This window comes from Haliotis cracherodii, unplaced genomic scaffold (genome assembly GCF_022045235.1).
Source record: "Haliotis cracherodii isolate W230 unplaced genomic scaffold, xgHalCrac1.p SCAF_1, whole genome shotgun sequence".
Lineage (NCBI taxonomy): Eukaryota > Metazoa > Mollusca > Gastropoda > Lepetellida > Haliotidae > Haliotis > Haliotis cracherodii.
The window spans coordinates 51,892,126-51,906,727 of NW_027266264.1; the positions used below are offsets into that span (position 1 = coordinate 51,892,126).

Genomic DNA, 14,602 nt, shown 5'->3' on the forward strand with positions numbered 1-14,602 from the left:
CCTGAGGCAAGAGAATTAACTGACTTTAAAAGTCAAGTTTCACGTGGAAACTGGACTTTTATAGTTAGTTAACTCTCTTGCCTCAGGAAGATGGTTCACCTATTACTGGATTTCATAGGTATGGAACCCGCATCGGCAATATAAAATAAGGCACACTTGTAAGAGCTTGATACCTTTCCGATCATCAAAAGCAAGCTGTCTACTGTCGCTGCCAGTCATGAAATTTTAGGGTGAGTGAGTAGGTTAACACTGCTTTAGGCCGCATCAGTAAGTTTTCAGCTATTCGCGGCGACGGTGTTTCGGATGTCATGGAAGCATGCCGATGACGTCGAATGCCGCTGGGGACTTTTCAGTGATTAGTGTCATCCATCTAATAGACTCACTTGAGGTTCTAATACATGTATCATCACTCAATGCCACCGCCCAATATTACACGTAAATATATAAATGTCTTGTTTGATAGTGTATGACTTCCAAGCGCTCGTAAAATATAATTATTTTTGCCGCCGTGGGAACAATCCTCCTTCAGGGAGAACGTCATGAAATATCGGAGGCCTTTCTTTTTCAAATGGTTTTTTTTTTCTATTTCCAATGAACTGCGTGTAAACTAATGTTATAAATCATTTTGGAATTTATACTGAAAGGTTTGTGCTAGTATACAATGGCATTAAAACGTCATACAATATACAAATCATTACAAACCGGTAGCTTTCCTTGACGATTACTGTACAAGGTCAGAGAAGATCACACATGTACTCCAATATGTATATTGTTTAGGTATTTAAACAATTTAAATGCTTGAATTTAAGAACAATCACATCAACGACGAAACTACCCGTAATCCTAAGTACACACGCACCATAACCTTGTGTCATGTATCTCCTGTTGTCCTTGCTGAAATGGTGTTTATGGTTATCATATAATACTATAATATATACCTATGTAACATACACTATCCTACCAGCCTAGTCAGCGAAAGAATATAGACTTATTGTCACAATGGCGCTTGTAGAGAACACTTGTAAAAATGGTGTTTTCCCCCTTAACCTAACCCGAATGGCTCAACCGAAATATTACTTATCTGAAAAGGATATGAAAACTGCCTGACAAAAAGAAAGTACATGCATACACTTGAAAATTGGAATTGACACCAAACTTACAAATGTTATCAAAACGTAAATAGGCTGAGAATAGTCGAGAATGGTCGTCTAGTGGTAGAGCGTCCGTTCGATCCCCGGCCGCGTCATACCAAAAGAGGGTACTTGTTACCCTGTCTGGCGCTCGGTATTAAGGGGCTAAAACAAGGACTGGTCGGCTCGGAGTCAGTATACTGTGTCTGAGTGGGGTATTCATGTTAAACTGCAGCATGGTATCTCAGTGTGCTAGCACTTTATATCAGTCCGGACTAGTACAAGCAGCCACACACACACACACACACACACACACACACACACACACACGTGCATGCACGTCACTATATAAGTGCAATAATCTTGGACGCGACGTAAAACCCAATTTCACCTCACCTCACCTCACCTCACCTCACCTCACCTCACCTCACCCCATACATCTCCGTCGAATAAACATTTCTTTTGTTTCATTTTTACCCACGTCAAACGTAGGTGTATACTTTCTTTTGGCAGGCAGTTAATTATGCATGTCTTAATGTAGCTGAACTATTTATGTAAATCCGAGTTAGTGATTGTGGTTTATCCTGCTTCAAGCAACAATGCCGCAATAACGAAGGGGCATATCAGGTATTGAATAAAGGAGGGACCAATGTTCTCAGATAAATATTTAAGGCATTTAGTATTTCTCATTAAAAGCGTATCTTTAGTGCTCGCTACCGCTTTTTTAGCGCATCGAACACTAAGATCTTATTTTGATGAGATTGAGTATATTTTCATGTAATTATTCTCATTTGGTATTCATACTTTCCTTTTGGGTATTCAATGAATTTTGCTTCCTTCAAGTCTTTGGTGTATTTTAAATAAAAAGGTTCGCATTCTTTTTCATAGTTCATCCCAAATAATCTGGTGTTTTTAAGCGACTTAGAACTGCATATGCTCAAGTATGCTGTAACATGTGTTAACTCAGAACACGGATATTTTTCTCAGTTGCAATAAACAAGGCGTACGGTGCTTTTATGCCTACTTTAAAAATTAAACTTGAATACATTCCTATCATGCATAGAGCTGCCTAAATTACACCCAAAAGTGAAAATGTACCCTTCAAAATAAAAATTATCATATTTTCAAATACAGATTTAATTGAAATGCGCTGCAACCAAACTAACTAAACAAACAACACTGAAAGTCTAGCACATTCGCCACTTTGATGAGATTAGCAATAAATTCAGTATAACTCGGTACAGTCACGCGTTCCTTTGTATTGAAATAGCAACCCGATATCCTGTTCGTGACTAATAATCCGTGAACTCGAGGATTCACGACATTTCAGTGTCATTGGGAGAACCATGTCAAAGATATCGCCTTGCATCCAGCCACTCATTACGGCTGTTGGGGACGATGGTCGCCAATAGAGAAAAGTAAATAAAACAGTCTACGCACAATAGATTAGGATCCTCATGTACATCTAAAATATATCATGAAGGCAAAGAAAAAAATAATCCTCGTTACGAATAAACAAGAATTCGTTTGATATGATTTTTTAAGGAGTGGCTTATATTTCATAAGTTAATTGTATTTACCAGGTCACATGACTCACTTGAATATACGAGTATTTGACGCTAATGTGGTTAAGTCCATTGCCGCAAGCAGGGTTTACCATTTTGTGAGGATTAACTGTATTTCATTAGTACGACTATTTTCTACTTAGAGAGTATTTGAAATATTTTTTATGTAACTTGATTTGTGGTGGAGATGTATGGGGTAATTTAAGTATACATATGGTATACACATACATGTTCAATGTCTGGCCATAATCTCATTCGCATAGCCTATTCAATATAAACAGGTAAATGCATTTTGTTTTCTGTTCAGAGATTATCATCATCAGGTATTAATGAAAAAGATTCGTACAGTTCCGAAGTCATTGAGTGGCCTAATCTTTGAGCGAATGTGTCAAGAAATTTTTTGAAAAAGGATTTGCATAAACGGTTTAGGCACACATTGGGACAAGAAGAAGACCTGCGAAAATGTCTTGCGATTATTCCACCCATCTGCAGAAGTGATATGTTAAACGAACTATGTACAAAATCCAAATAAGTCTAATGCTATATACCCGTGACCTTGAAAATAAGGTCAAGTTCACCATAAATAATTTGGGTATGCAGATTTAGGAACTCCAGTTAATGTGACATAATATTTGAAGTAAAAGTATATCTTGAGGTATTTCGCAGTATACAAAGGAAAAACCTGAAATTGACATCTAAAAAGGTCGTGTCAGCGCTTTGACAGTATTGAGTTGGTTGGTTGGTTGTTTGACGCCGCACTCAGCAATAGTCCAGCTATATGACGGCAGTCTGCAAATAATCAAGCCTGGACCAGACAAACCAGTGATTGACATCATGTGTATCGATCAACACAATTGGGTTACGATGACATGCATCAACCAAGTCAGCGAGCTTGACCACCCGATCCCGTTAGTCGCCTCTTACGACAAGCATGGGACAGGAATAGTTTCTTCAATGCGACCTACCTAGTGTATACTCTTCTATTCCATTGCCTGAATGATAGCCATGTTAAATGATAACAAAGTGAGTGACTATGGTTTTAAGCCACTATCAGCAATATTCCAGCCATATCACGAAAGGGGACACCCAAAATGGGTCACCTTTTACGGCAAGCATAGGTTGCTGGAGACCTATTCAGACCTGGATCTTCACGGGTCGGAAAGCTGGAGTGAGTGAATTGAGGTTAACGCCTGAATGATAGCCATGTTAAATGATAACAAAGTGAGTGACTATGGTTTTAAGCCACTATCAGCAATATTCCAGCCATATCACGACAGGGGACACCCAAAATGGGTCACCTTTTACGGCAAGCATGGGTTGCTGGAGACCTATTCTGACCTGGATCTTCACGGGTCGGAAAGCTGGAGTGAGTGAATTGAGGTTAACGCCTGAATGATAGCCATGTTAAATGATAACAAAGTGAGTGACTATGGTTTTAAGCCACTATCAGCAATATTCCAGCCATATCACGACAGGGGACACCCAAAATGGGTCACCTTTTACGGCAAGCATGGGTTGCTGGAGCCATATTCTGATCTGGATCTTCACGGGTCGGAAAGCTGGAGTGAGTGAATTGAGGTTAACGCCTGAATGATAGCCATGTTAAATGATAACAAAGTGAGTGACTATGGTTTTAAGCCACTATCAGCAATATTCCAGCCATATCACGACAGGGGACACCCAAAATGGGTCACCTTTTACGGCAAGCATGGGTTGCTGGAGACCTATTCTGACCTGGATCTTCACGGGTCGGAAAGCTGGAGTGAGTGAATTGAGGTTAACGCCTGAATGATAGCCATGTTAAATGATAACAAAGTGAGTGACTATGGTTTTAAGCCACTATCAGCAATATTCCAGCCATATCACGACAGGGGACACCCAAAATGGGTCACCTTTTACGGCAAGCATGGGTTGCTGGAGACCTATTCTGACCTGGATCTTCACGGGTCGGAAAGCTGGAGTGAGTGAATTGAGGTTAACGCCTGAATGATAGCCATGTTAAATGATAACAAAGTGAGTGACTATGGTTTTAAGCCACTATCAGCAATATTCCAGCCATATCACGACAGGGGACACCCAAAATGGGTCACCTTTTACGGCAAGCATGGGTTGCTGGAGACCTATTCTGACCTGGATCTTCACGGGTCGGAAAGCTGGAGTGAGTGAATTGAGGTTAACGCCTGAATGATAGCCATGTTAAATGATAACAAAGTGAGTGACTATGGTTTTAAGCCACTATCAGCAATATTCCAGCCATATCACGACAGGGGACACCCAAAATGGGTCACCTTTTACGGCAAGCATGGGTTGCTGGAGACCTATTCTGACCTGGATCTTCACGGGTCGGAAAGCTGGAGTGAGTGAATTGAGGTTAACGCCTGAATGATAGCCATGTTAAATGATAACAAAGTGAGTGACTATGGTTTTAAGCCACTATCAGCAATATTCCAGCCATATCACGACAGGGGACACCCAAAATGGGTCACCTTTTACGGCAAGCATGGGTTGCTGGAGACCTATTCTGACCTGGATCTTCACGGGTCGGAAAGCTGGAGTGAGTGAATTGAGGTTAACGCCTGAATGATAGCCATGTTAAATGATAACAAAGTGAGTGACTATGGTTTTAAGCCACTATCAGCAATATTCCAGCCATATCACGACAGGGGACACCCAAAATGGGTCACCTTTTACGGCAAGCATGGGTTGCTGGAGCCATATTCCGATCTGGATCTTCACGGGTCGGAAAGCTGGAGTGAGTGAATTGAGGTTAACGCCTGAATGATAGCCATGTTAAATGATAACAAAGTGAGTGACTATGGTTTTAAGCCACTATCAGCAATATTCCAGCCATATCACGACAGGGGACACCCAAAATGGGTCACCTTTTACGGCAAGCATGGGTTGCTGGAGCCATATTCTGATCTGGATCTTCACGGGTCGGAAAGCTGGAGTGAGTGAATTGAGGTTAACGCCTGAATGATAGCCATGTTAAATGATAACAAAGTGAGTGACTATGGTTTTAAGCCACTATCAGCAATATTCCAGCCATATCACGACAGGGGACACCCAAAATGGGTCACCTTTTACGGCAAGCATGGGTTGCTGGAGACCTATTCTGACCTGGATCTTCACGGGTCGGAAAGCTGGAGTGAGTGAATTGAGGTTAACGCCTGAATGATAGCCATGTTAAATGATAACAAAGTGAGTGACTATGGTTTTAAGCCACTATCAGCAATATTCCAGCCATATCACGACAGGGGACACCCAAAATGGGTCACCTTTTACGGCAAGCATGGGTTGCTGGAGACCTATTCTGACCTGGATCTTCACGGGTCGGAAAGCTGGAGTGAGTGAATTGAGGTTAACGCCTGAATGATAGCCATGTTAAATGATAACAAAGTGAGTGACTATGGTTTTAAGCCACTATCAGCAATATTCCAGCCATATCACGACAGGGGACACCCAAAATGGGTCACCTTTTACGGCAAGCATGGGTTGCTGGAGACCTATTCTGACCTGGATCTTCACGGGTCGGAAAGCTGGAGTGAGTGAATTGAGGTTAACGCCTGAATGATAGCCATGTTAAATGATAACAAAGTGAGTGACTATGGTTTTAAGCCACTATCAGCAATATTCCAGCCATATCACGACAGGGGACACCCAAAATGGGTCACCTTTTACGGCAAGCATGGGTTGCTGGAGACCTATTCTGACCTGGATCTTCACGGGTCGGAAAGCTGGAGTGAGTGAATTGAGGTTAACGCCTGAATGATAGCCATGTTAAATGATAACAAAGTGAGTGACTATGGTTTTAAGCCACTATCAGCAATATTCCAGCCATATCACGACAGGGGACACCCAAAATGGGTCACCTTTTACGGCAAGCATGGGTTGCTGGAGACCTATTCTGACCTGGATCTTCACGGGTCGGAAAGCTGGAGTGAGTGAATTGAGGTTAACGCCTGAATGATAGCCATGTTAAATGATAACAAAGTGAGTGACTATGGTTTTAAGCCACTATCAGCAATATTCCAGCCATATCACGACAGGGGACACCCAAAATGGGTCACCTTTTACGGCAAGCATGGGTTGCTGTAGACCTATTCTGACCTGGATCTTCACGGGTCGGAAAGCTGGAGTGAGTGAATTGAGGTTAACGCCTGAATGATAGCCATGTTAAATGATAACAAAGTGAGTGACTATGGTTTTAAGCCACTATCAGCAATATTCCAGCCATATCACGACAGGGGACACCCAAAATGGGTCACCTTTTACGGCAAGCATGGGTTGCTGGAGACCTATTCTGACCTGGATCTTCACGGGTCGGAAAGCTGGAGTGAGTGAATTGAGGTTAACGCCTGAATGATAGCCATGTTAAATGATAACAAAGTGAGTGACTATGGTTTTAAGCCACTATCAGCAATATTCCAGCCATATCACGACAGGGGACACCCAAAATGGGTCACCTTTTACGGCAAGCATGGGTTGCTGGAGACCTATTCTGACCTGGATCTTCACGGGTCGGAAAGCTGGAGTGAGTGAATTGAGGTTAACGCCTTTAACGTATGTATCACAGCAATCACGTCAGAGCAACAATTGGCGTGAATAGGTCAAGTGGAAGCAAACGTTATTGCGAAATAGTACTTTTGCGCTATACCTTGACGCCCTCTGGTAACATAATATTTTACGCCGCTTAAACGTCATTTCATACAGTACGTTGTATTATGTTCCAGATTTGTCAGAACCATACCCGAGCTCGGGTATTTCTCTAAAGTGGTCATTTCTTCGCACATCAAGCTGACACTCCTTGATATCACAGAAATACTGCATGCACAGGGCTGGCCTTTTACAGACCAAAAGTCATAATTTTGATGAAACTGGGATTCGAACTGGCGTGGGATCCTGACATCAAAGTGAAATATATCCGCAAGAACAAACTAAAAGGGCTCACATGAACACTTATACTTATTAAACGTTATAGATCACCTGGAAACGATCTACAAATACAAAAAGGGGGCACGGGTGGCCCAATAGTCTAAAGCGCTGCTATTCTCTGTACAGTTGTGTCCCCTATGCGTGTCAGGATTCCTTAATAGTGGCTTCGAATCCCATATACACTAGCTCTGATTCTGATTGGTGGATTGTCAGCGCCATGCCGTGCGTATGGGTTTAATTCTTAAGTTTAGTAAAGACCTGCAGCACTGTGTGCTTTCCTCCCACATCAAGCTGACACGCCGTGATATAACTGACACACTGTTCAAAGCGGCGTTAAGCCAAACTCACACACTCAAAGGAGAGTGATATTTGTTATATTGACATATATTAAAGTGTTCAATTGTTATTTATAACCTTTTTAAACCTCAGCTTTCAGCCCACAGACCACGTTACGGTTTAGTGACATCATAGTGATATCGATTGTTACCCGACTGATATATAATCCAGGAGCGCATATCTGGCGTTTGTCCACGGAGGTACGCGGATTGGGGTCGATCGTAGTTTGTCGATGAAACACTAAATTGCACACATTTGTACATAAATGATACTGTAAACAAAAGAGTATTGTAAGTTGAAATATACTTTATTCCTTGGTATGTATCCTTCAAGAGCGAAAAAGCTTGAACGCAGCTACCGTGACCGCTAAATGCTGACAGAACGTCGGTAAACAATACATGATCACTGCACACCGATGTGCTTAACTAGCTCAACCCCCAAGACAGAACTTGACCGTTGCGTGGCAACATGACGCCCGGGCATGCGCTAGCACACTCTGACCCTGGCGGCCATGATATTCTTTAGGGGTCCGTGCACGCGAAAATAGGAGACCTCCAACATTCATGACAGTACTGTAAGCAAGAAGAAGGAATTACACGAGCGGGGCGTTTCGTAACAAATTTCGAGAGAGAACTCACACCTGAGAAACATTCGCCATTTGCCGTGTGAATGTTATGTGAATATGTTCTGACGACTTACAAGCGCTGGTTCGCTTGATGAAGATGTTTTCAGTGAAAAGAACGCGAATTAAACTTGAAGGGGTGATGAAAACAAACAACCCCTTTTCGACGCTGATTCTCAGGATATGCATTTTGTGGCTTGTGATAGGTGGGTACATTGGAAATAGTGTCATTACCATGAATTTGTTAAGCAGTTACAGATTATTTATATATTTTGAAATCTTAGAGTTTTATTTATTTATTTTTAGTTGTGTTATTTAAAGTTTGTTTAATGCGTCGCACGATAACAGTGCTGGTATATGGCTATTTATGATTAAATGTTACACAATGTTTAATTATGTACCATTCACGAGTAAATATAATAAATTCTGGGTATATATATGATTAAACGTTACACAATTTGTAATTATGTATGATTTACGAGTTAATATATGACTTTGAGATTAAATGTCATACAATTTCTAAATAAGTATCATTCACGAGTTAATTTACCATTTTATATTGAATAAATGGTAACATGTTATCTTTAACATTATCTTAAATGACATTGTTTAGCTTTGATACAAATATTACCATTTGTGTAGATATTATGTTAAATTTGTCAGGTAGATAAAAATTTATGTTTTTTAAATGCATGTGGCTCTTTTTTGAAGTCAGTGTTATACAATTGAAGAGATGTATCTTGACGCTTGAAAGAAATATATGAAATTTTTGCTTCTGGATTCTGTTTGTCACTGTAGCTATTTTGACCCACAAATTTAAGAAACATTGCAACTAACATCAGTCCTAGGCAAGCCATCTGTGTTAAACATTATAGAAAAATATTTAATAAAGAACCAACCTTATACTTACCAACACATATCAGTTGGGTCCATTTTACCTGAAACACTACATGTCGAGAATAGGTCTTCAGCTATGCTTGTAGTAAAAGGCGACTGTGCTTATTGTAAGAGGCGACTAACCGGATCCGGTGGTCAAGCTTATTGACTTGGCTGATGCATGTCATCGTATCCAAATTGCGGGGATTGATGCTCATGATGTCAATCACCGGATTGTCTGGATTATTTACAGGTCACTGTCATATCTGGAATATTGCCAAGTACGGCGTTAAACAACAACAAAAAACCTCAAACACGGGAGGTTTTTTTATTGGTTTTATGAGTTTTTGAATTAAAATGCTGCAAATCCAATTTTGATTATTAGAAACGTAATAAATGAGTGAAAGGTGATCTTTGAGACACTTTCCAGATTTTGGAGGGGAGTATTAATAAAAAGAAAAGTGTTAGACCATAAGAAGAATACATTGTTCGTTCATAACAATCTGCTCATCTCTATTCCCACATTTTAAGATTACATTAATAGAATCATATTTGGTTAGTAATTCTCCTCATCATGAACAGTTTATTTACTTTATTATGGGTTTGAGGTAATTAATTACCCATCTTGCCACACAAATGGCTAGCTAGAAGTTGTAATACCATAAGGCCATCTTAAAAAAACATCCTTTTCTGGCCAAGCAGTCTAGTTATATGAAACACTATCCTAATATTACGGTATACCAAGCTCAAGGTACAAGTGTATTAAGAGTTTTTCCTTTGTTTTCATCACACAGAACGCCTATGTCAGCCTTATGTAATGAATGTACCCATATTATTGTAAATTTAGGTGCAAATTGTAGCAGTTTTTATAACATTGAATTATGTGGAATAAATGGTCATTCGGCTGCCTGAGAGAAAAGAAAAACTCTTGTTAATATAGTCCTTCTGGTAAACTTCAAAGTTGTTTGTGTGGATGCAAAAATGAGAGTAATGCTCAATAACTAATGTTTAAACTGCTCTATTAACATCGATATATGAATTGAAAGGTACAGATAAAGATTAAGTAGATGGACTGCCATATTATTTTGAGAAGAGGCAAGACATATTTCACCTTATCACTGGACCTGGATTTGACCGGTTACAGGCATTCGTCATATAGCTGGAACATTTCTGGATGCGGCTTAAACAACAAACAAATCATCCTGCTTTGAACTACACAAGTTTATTTGTATTACGACATACTCCAGTTAATTATATATAGTTCTATAAACCATAGTTCTATTGTTGTCTATGATTGGTAATACTATTGTAATTCCCGACATGGGTACAATGTGTGAAGCCCATTTCTGGTGTCCCCCGCCGTGATATTGCTGGAATATTGCTAAAAGCGGCATAAAACCATACTCACTCACTCACTAATACTATTGTAAATAACAAGATAATGGCAATCTCGTGGAAACTCATAGCCGTCGGTACAGAACTGTGTTTAAGTCAGTGTTTTACAAGGATCAGTTGACCACCTCTGTTGTCTAGTGGATATACTAGGGCTGGGACGAGTCCAAATATACTACTCGGGTACCCTTCACCCTATTATCCACCCCTACCCGGGTACCCGTTGTAGATATTTAGAGATGGGTGCAAACTGTCCGATTTGGAAAAGTTTTTAGCCCTTGCAAAATGTATTAAGATACATGTGTAAAACGATCTGGTCATGCATACACTGAAGTTTACTGCATGTTATATCTTTATTCAAACATTTAAAACTCGGAAGGAATAGGTGCATTGTCAGAAAGAAATGGAACATAAGGGACTTGTAGTGTAACAATAGAGTTTTAGATAATTTTTGTCATCAAACAATATATCATGTGACTAACCAAGGGTCCGGGTAGTCCTGTGGGTACCCGGGTCCTACTCAGTACCCACCCGACCTGTGTACCCGAGTTACCCATCCCAGCCCTAGTGGATATAGTGTCTTCTTAGCGAGCAAATGGTCGGTGGTTGATCCCTGGCCATGTCATGCCAAAAGAAATTAAAATATATAAGATGGTACTTGTTACCCTGCCCGACACTTGACATTAAGGGGCTAAAACAAGGACTGGTCGGCTCGGAGTCAGCATATTGTATCTGAGCGGGATATCCATACTCAACTACTCCCTGATGGATCGGTGGGCTAGCACTAAGAAAACAGCATTTGGCTAGACTAGTGCATGCGACGTTAAACCCCATTTCACCTCACCTCAAAAAGATTACCGGTAGTTACAATGTCAACTTGAAATTTAAGCCTCTGTTCTCTAGATGTAGGCATACATTATACTATTCTGACCAATGAAATAAAATATTATAGATTAATACATTTGATCTGTAATACATGATTAAACACTCCAACATCAACCCAACCGATCAAACAAGATTGATTCATTAAAAAAAGTAATTCCTACGAAGTTTATAAGTGCGTATAATATCAATGTCAGAAATAATGACTATTAGAAATAGAGATACAGTTTTTCATGTTTATAGAGTATCAAAACATATAACTTTTTTTAATCAAACCCTCCAGTCAAACCAGGCTGATTCATTGATAAAAAAGTAATTCTTACACAGTTTAGAACACAGTTAAATATTACTGTGAGGGGTAATAATACATTTTACACTTGATACGGTTTTAAAACGTAGAACTTATCTGTTTCAGATTTCAGCTTAGTGTAATTGCGTCAGTAGATCGACGTGTGAGCTCTGTGATTTATTGCATGTGTGGTGTACTCTGAAGTGTTAGTACCCTGTAAACCCTGTCTGTCATAGAAGCAGGACTTGAGAACTGCACCCAGAACATTCACTAATGTGGCACTTCAAACGTGGTGTTGTAAATCCACCCTTAATGTAATTGTTAAACTTTCATTAGCTCTATAAAATATGCCCTGAAAAATACTGCGGCAACCAATATGTGATGTTTTTATGAACCAATGAAGTCTTTGCACAGACCTAATGTAATATATAAAGTGGTAATAAACAACAATTTCTTATTCTGTTTCTTGTAAGACAGTTCAATATATTGTGAGGCCCATTTTGGGTGTCCCCTGCCATGATATGGCTGGAATATTGCTTACAGTGGCTTAAAACCATACTCAATCACTTTAATATCTATAAGGGAAGAAAGGTGTGAATATAGTCATTACATGTTTGTTTTTCACATTATTAAAAACATCATGTTGGCATTTCTAAATATCAATGTTTGTGTATGATTAAGTACAGTTATCATTTAACATGGCTACTATTCAGGCAATGGAATAGTAGAGTATGCACTAGGTAGGTCGCATTGAAGAAACTATTCCTGTCCCATGCTTGTCGTAAGAGGCGACTAATGAAAAAGGGTGGTTAGGCTCGCTGACTTGGTCGATGCATGTCATCGTAACCCAATTGTGTGGATCGATACACATGATGTCAATCACTGTATTGTCTGGTACAGGCTTGATTGTTTGCAGACTGCCGTCATACAGCTGCAATATTGCTAACTGCAGCGTTAAACAGCATGCAAACAAACCAACAAAATATTATATGTGTAAAATGAATTTTATGATCTACAATGTATTCCTTATTTTTTTCATCCTGTCTCATTGTTTTTCATAGCACTGTGACTGTGAAGTCAGTTATGGGTCCTGTCTCTTGCCGAACTTTACATCTTTGGAGATGCTTCATTACATCTTTTTGTCTTCAGATTGTGCTGCTGGTCAGTGCAACTGTACCGGGACGTCATGTGACACCACCTGTACTGCTGGACAGTACCTGGAGAATGGACAATGCCTGACCTGCCCGACTGGACACTAGTACGTATAGTGTTGTACTGCCCTTGTTACCATGATGGGATGTATCTGGAAAAGTACTGACCTTAATACAACATACATACTCTAAAACCCAGGGAATTCTTGGTTAGAATTGTTGCCAAGCAACCAGTGCAACTTAATGGCTGGACAGGATGAATGACTTGGTTGATAGTGTGTCAGTCTACCTTGGGGGCAGTGATCATTGCGCATAATATCAATCACTGGTTTGTCTGGACTAGAGTCAATTACTTACAGGCCATAATTAAATAGTTGAAATAGTGGTGGGTGTGGGATTAAACAACAAACACTCACTCTTTGGTTGGCACATGCCTGTGTCATTTCTGACGTACTTGTCACCATTATCTCCCTGCTGACATTGGTGACTGAGGTTCTACACTAAATGTCTCCTATTCACATTGTTTAAACATTTGAATGAAAATCTAATAATCAAGTTATTAAGTCATTAAGTCATTGTTTAGCTATCTCTAAGAGATGACTGCACATCTAATAATAACATGCAAGTAATATATTTTAAGTGATATTTTGATATCTCATAGCAATTAGTTTACATATTTTTTGGGGTGGTAACTTACTGTTGAAAAGATATGTAAAATAAGAGTGTATTATGCCCAGAAGTCATATGACACTGACTTTGATGTTTTCCTAACCTATTTCAGAAAATGAACTAAAGACCCTATGTCAACTATCTACACAAGCCCTACACAATATGACTATAAAATGTTGAATTTATCTTCTCAGAATAACTAATATATTATACAAATACTGCAGACAGGACTTCATTATATCATATTTGTTTCGTAATACCCACACAACAGCTAACAATAGTAAACATTTAAATAGGAAGTTATAGTGTGTATCGACCTGAGTACTCGTCTGTGATGTCCAATGATAGATTTATGTTGGTATGTGAGATGCCAGATTTATGAAGGGGCAACATAAAGTAAATAGTCTTAAGTAGTGAATAAATTCTGGAGGCAATATGGGTAGTATATTGAAGTATGATCATAGAATACGGTTATGGAGATTGTGACCCCCGGTCAACTGTATTTTAACATCTATTAAGTAGGAATGCACAAGTCAATAAACACACAATATGGTTTCTAACTGTTGAAAAGAGTTTGTAAGTGGTTGGATAGTGAAAAATGTGTATTTGATGACTGACTATTGTATTGGGCAGACCGCTGTGTCTTTGTGAAAGATCGAAGCATAGTTAGGCTCGTGTGTTGTGTTATGTCTGTGAGAAGTTACACGACATGATTTCTGTGAATAGATTGTATGAGTGGTCTGTCAACCGGAACA

At 39.6% G+C, this 14,602-nt stretch overlaps 1 protein-coding gene across 1 annotated transcript in view; it reads left to right on the forward strand.

Moving 5' to 3' along the window:
* The first annotated feature begins 8,682 nt into the window (after positions 1-8,682).
* The window catches only part of LOC139479285 (uncharacterized), a 142,091-nt gene continuing 136,171 nt past the window's right edge, over positions 8,683-14,602 (forward strand). The window contains exons 1-2 of the mRNA XM_071262151.1: positions 8,683-8,794; positions 13,177-13,285. Of these exons, the coding sequence (XP_071118252.1) occupies positions 8,683-8,794; positions 13,177-13,285 (221 nt within the window). The remainder of the gene's footprint in view (positions 8,795-13,176; positions 13,286-14,602) is intronic.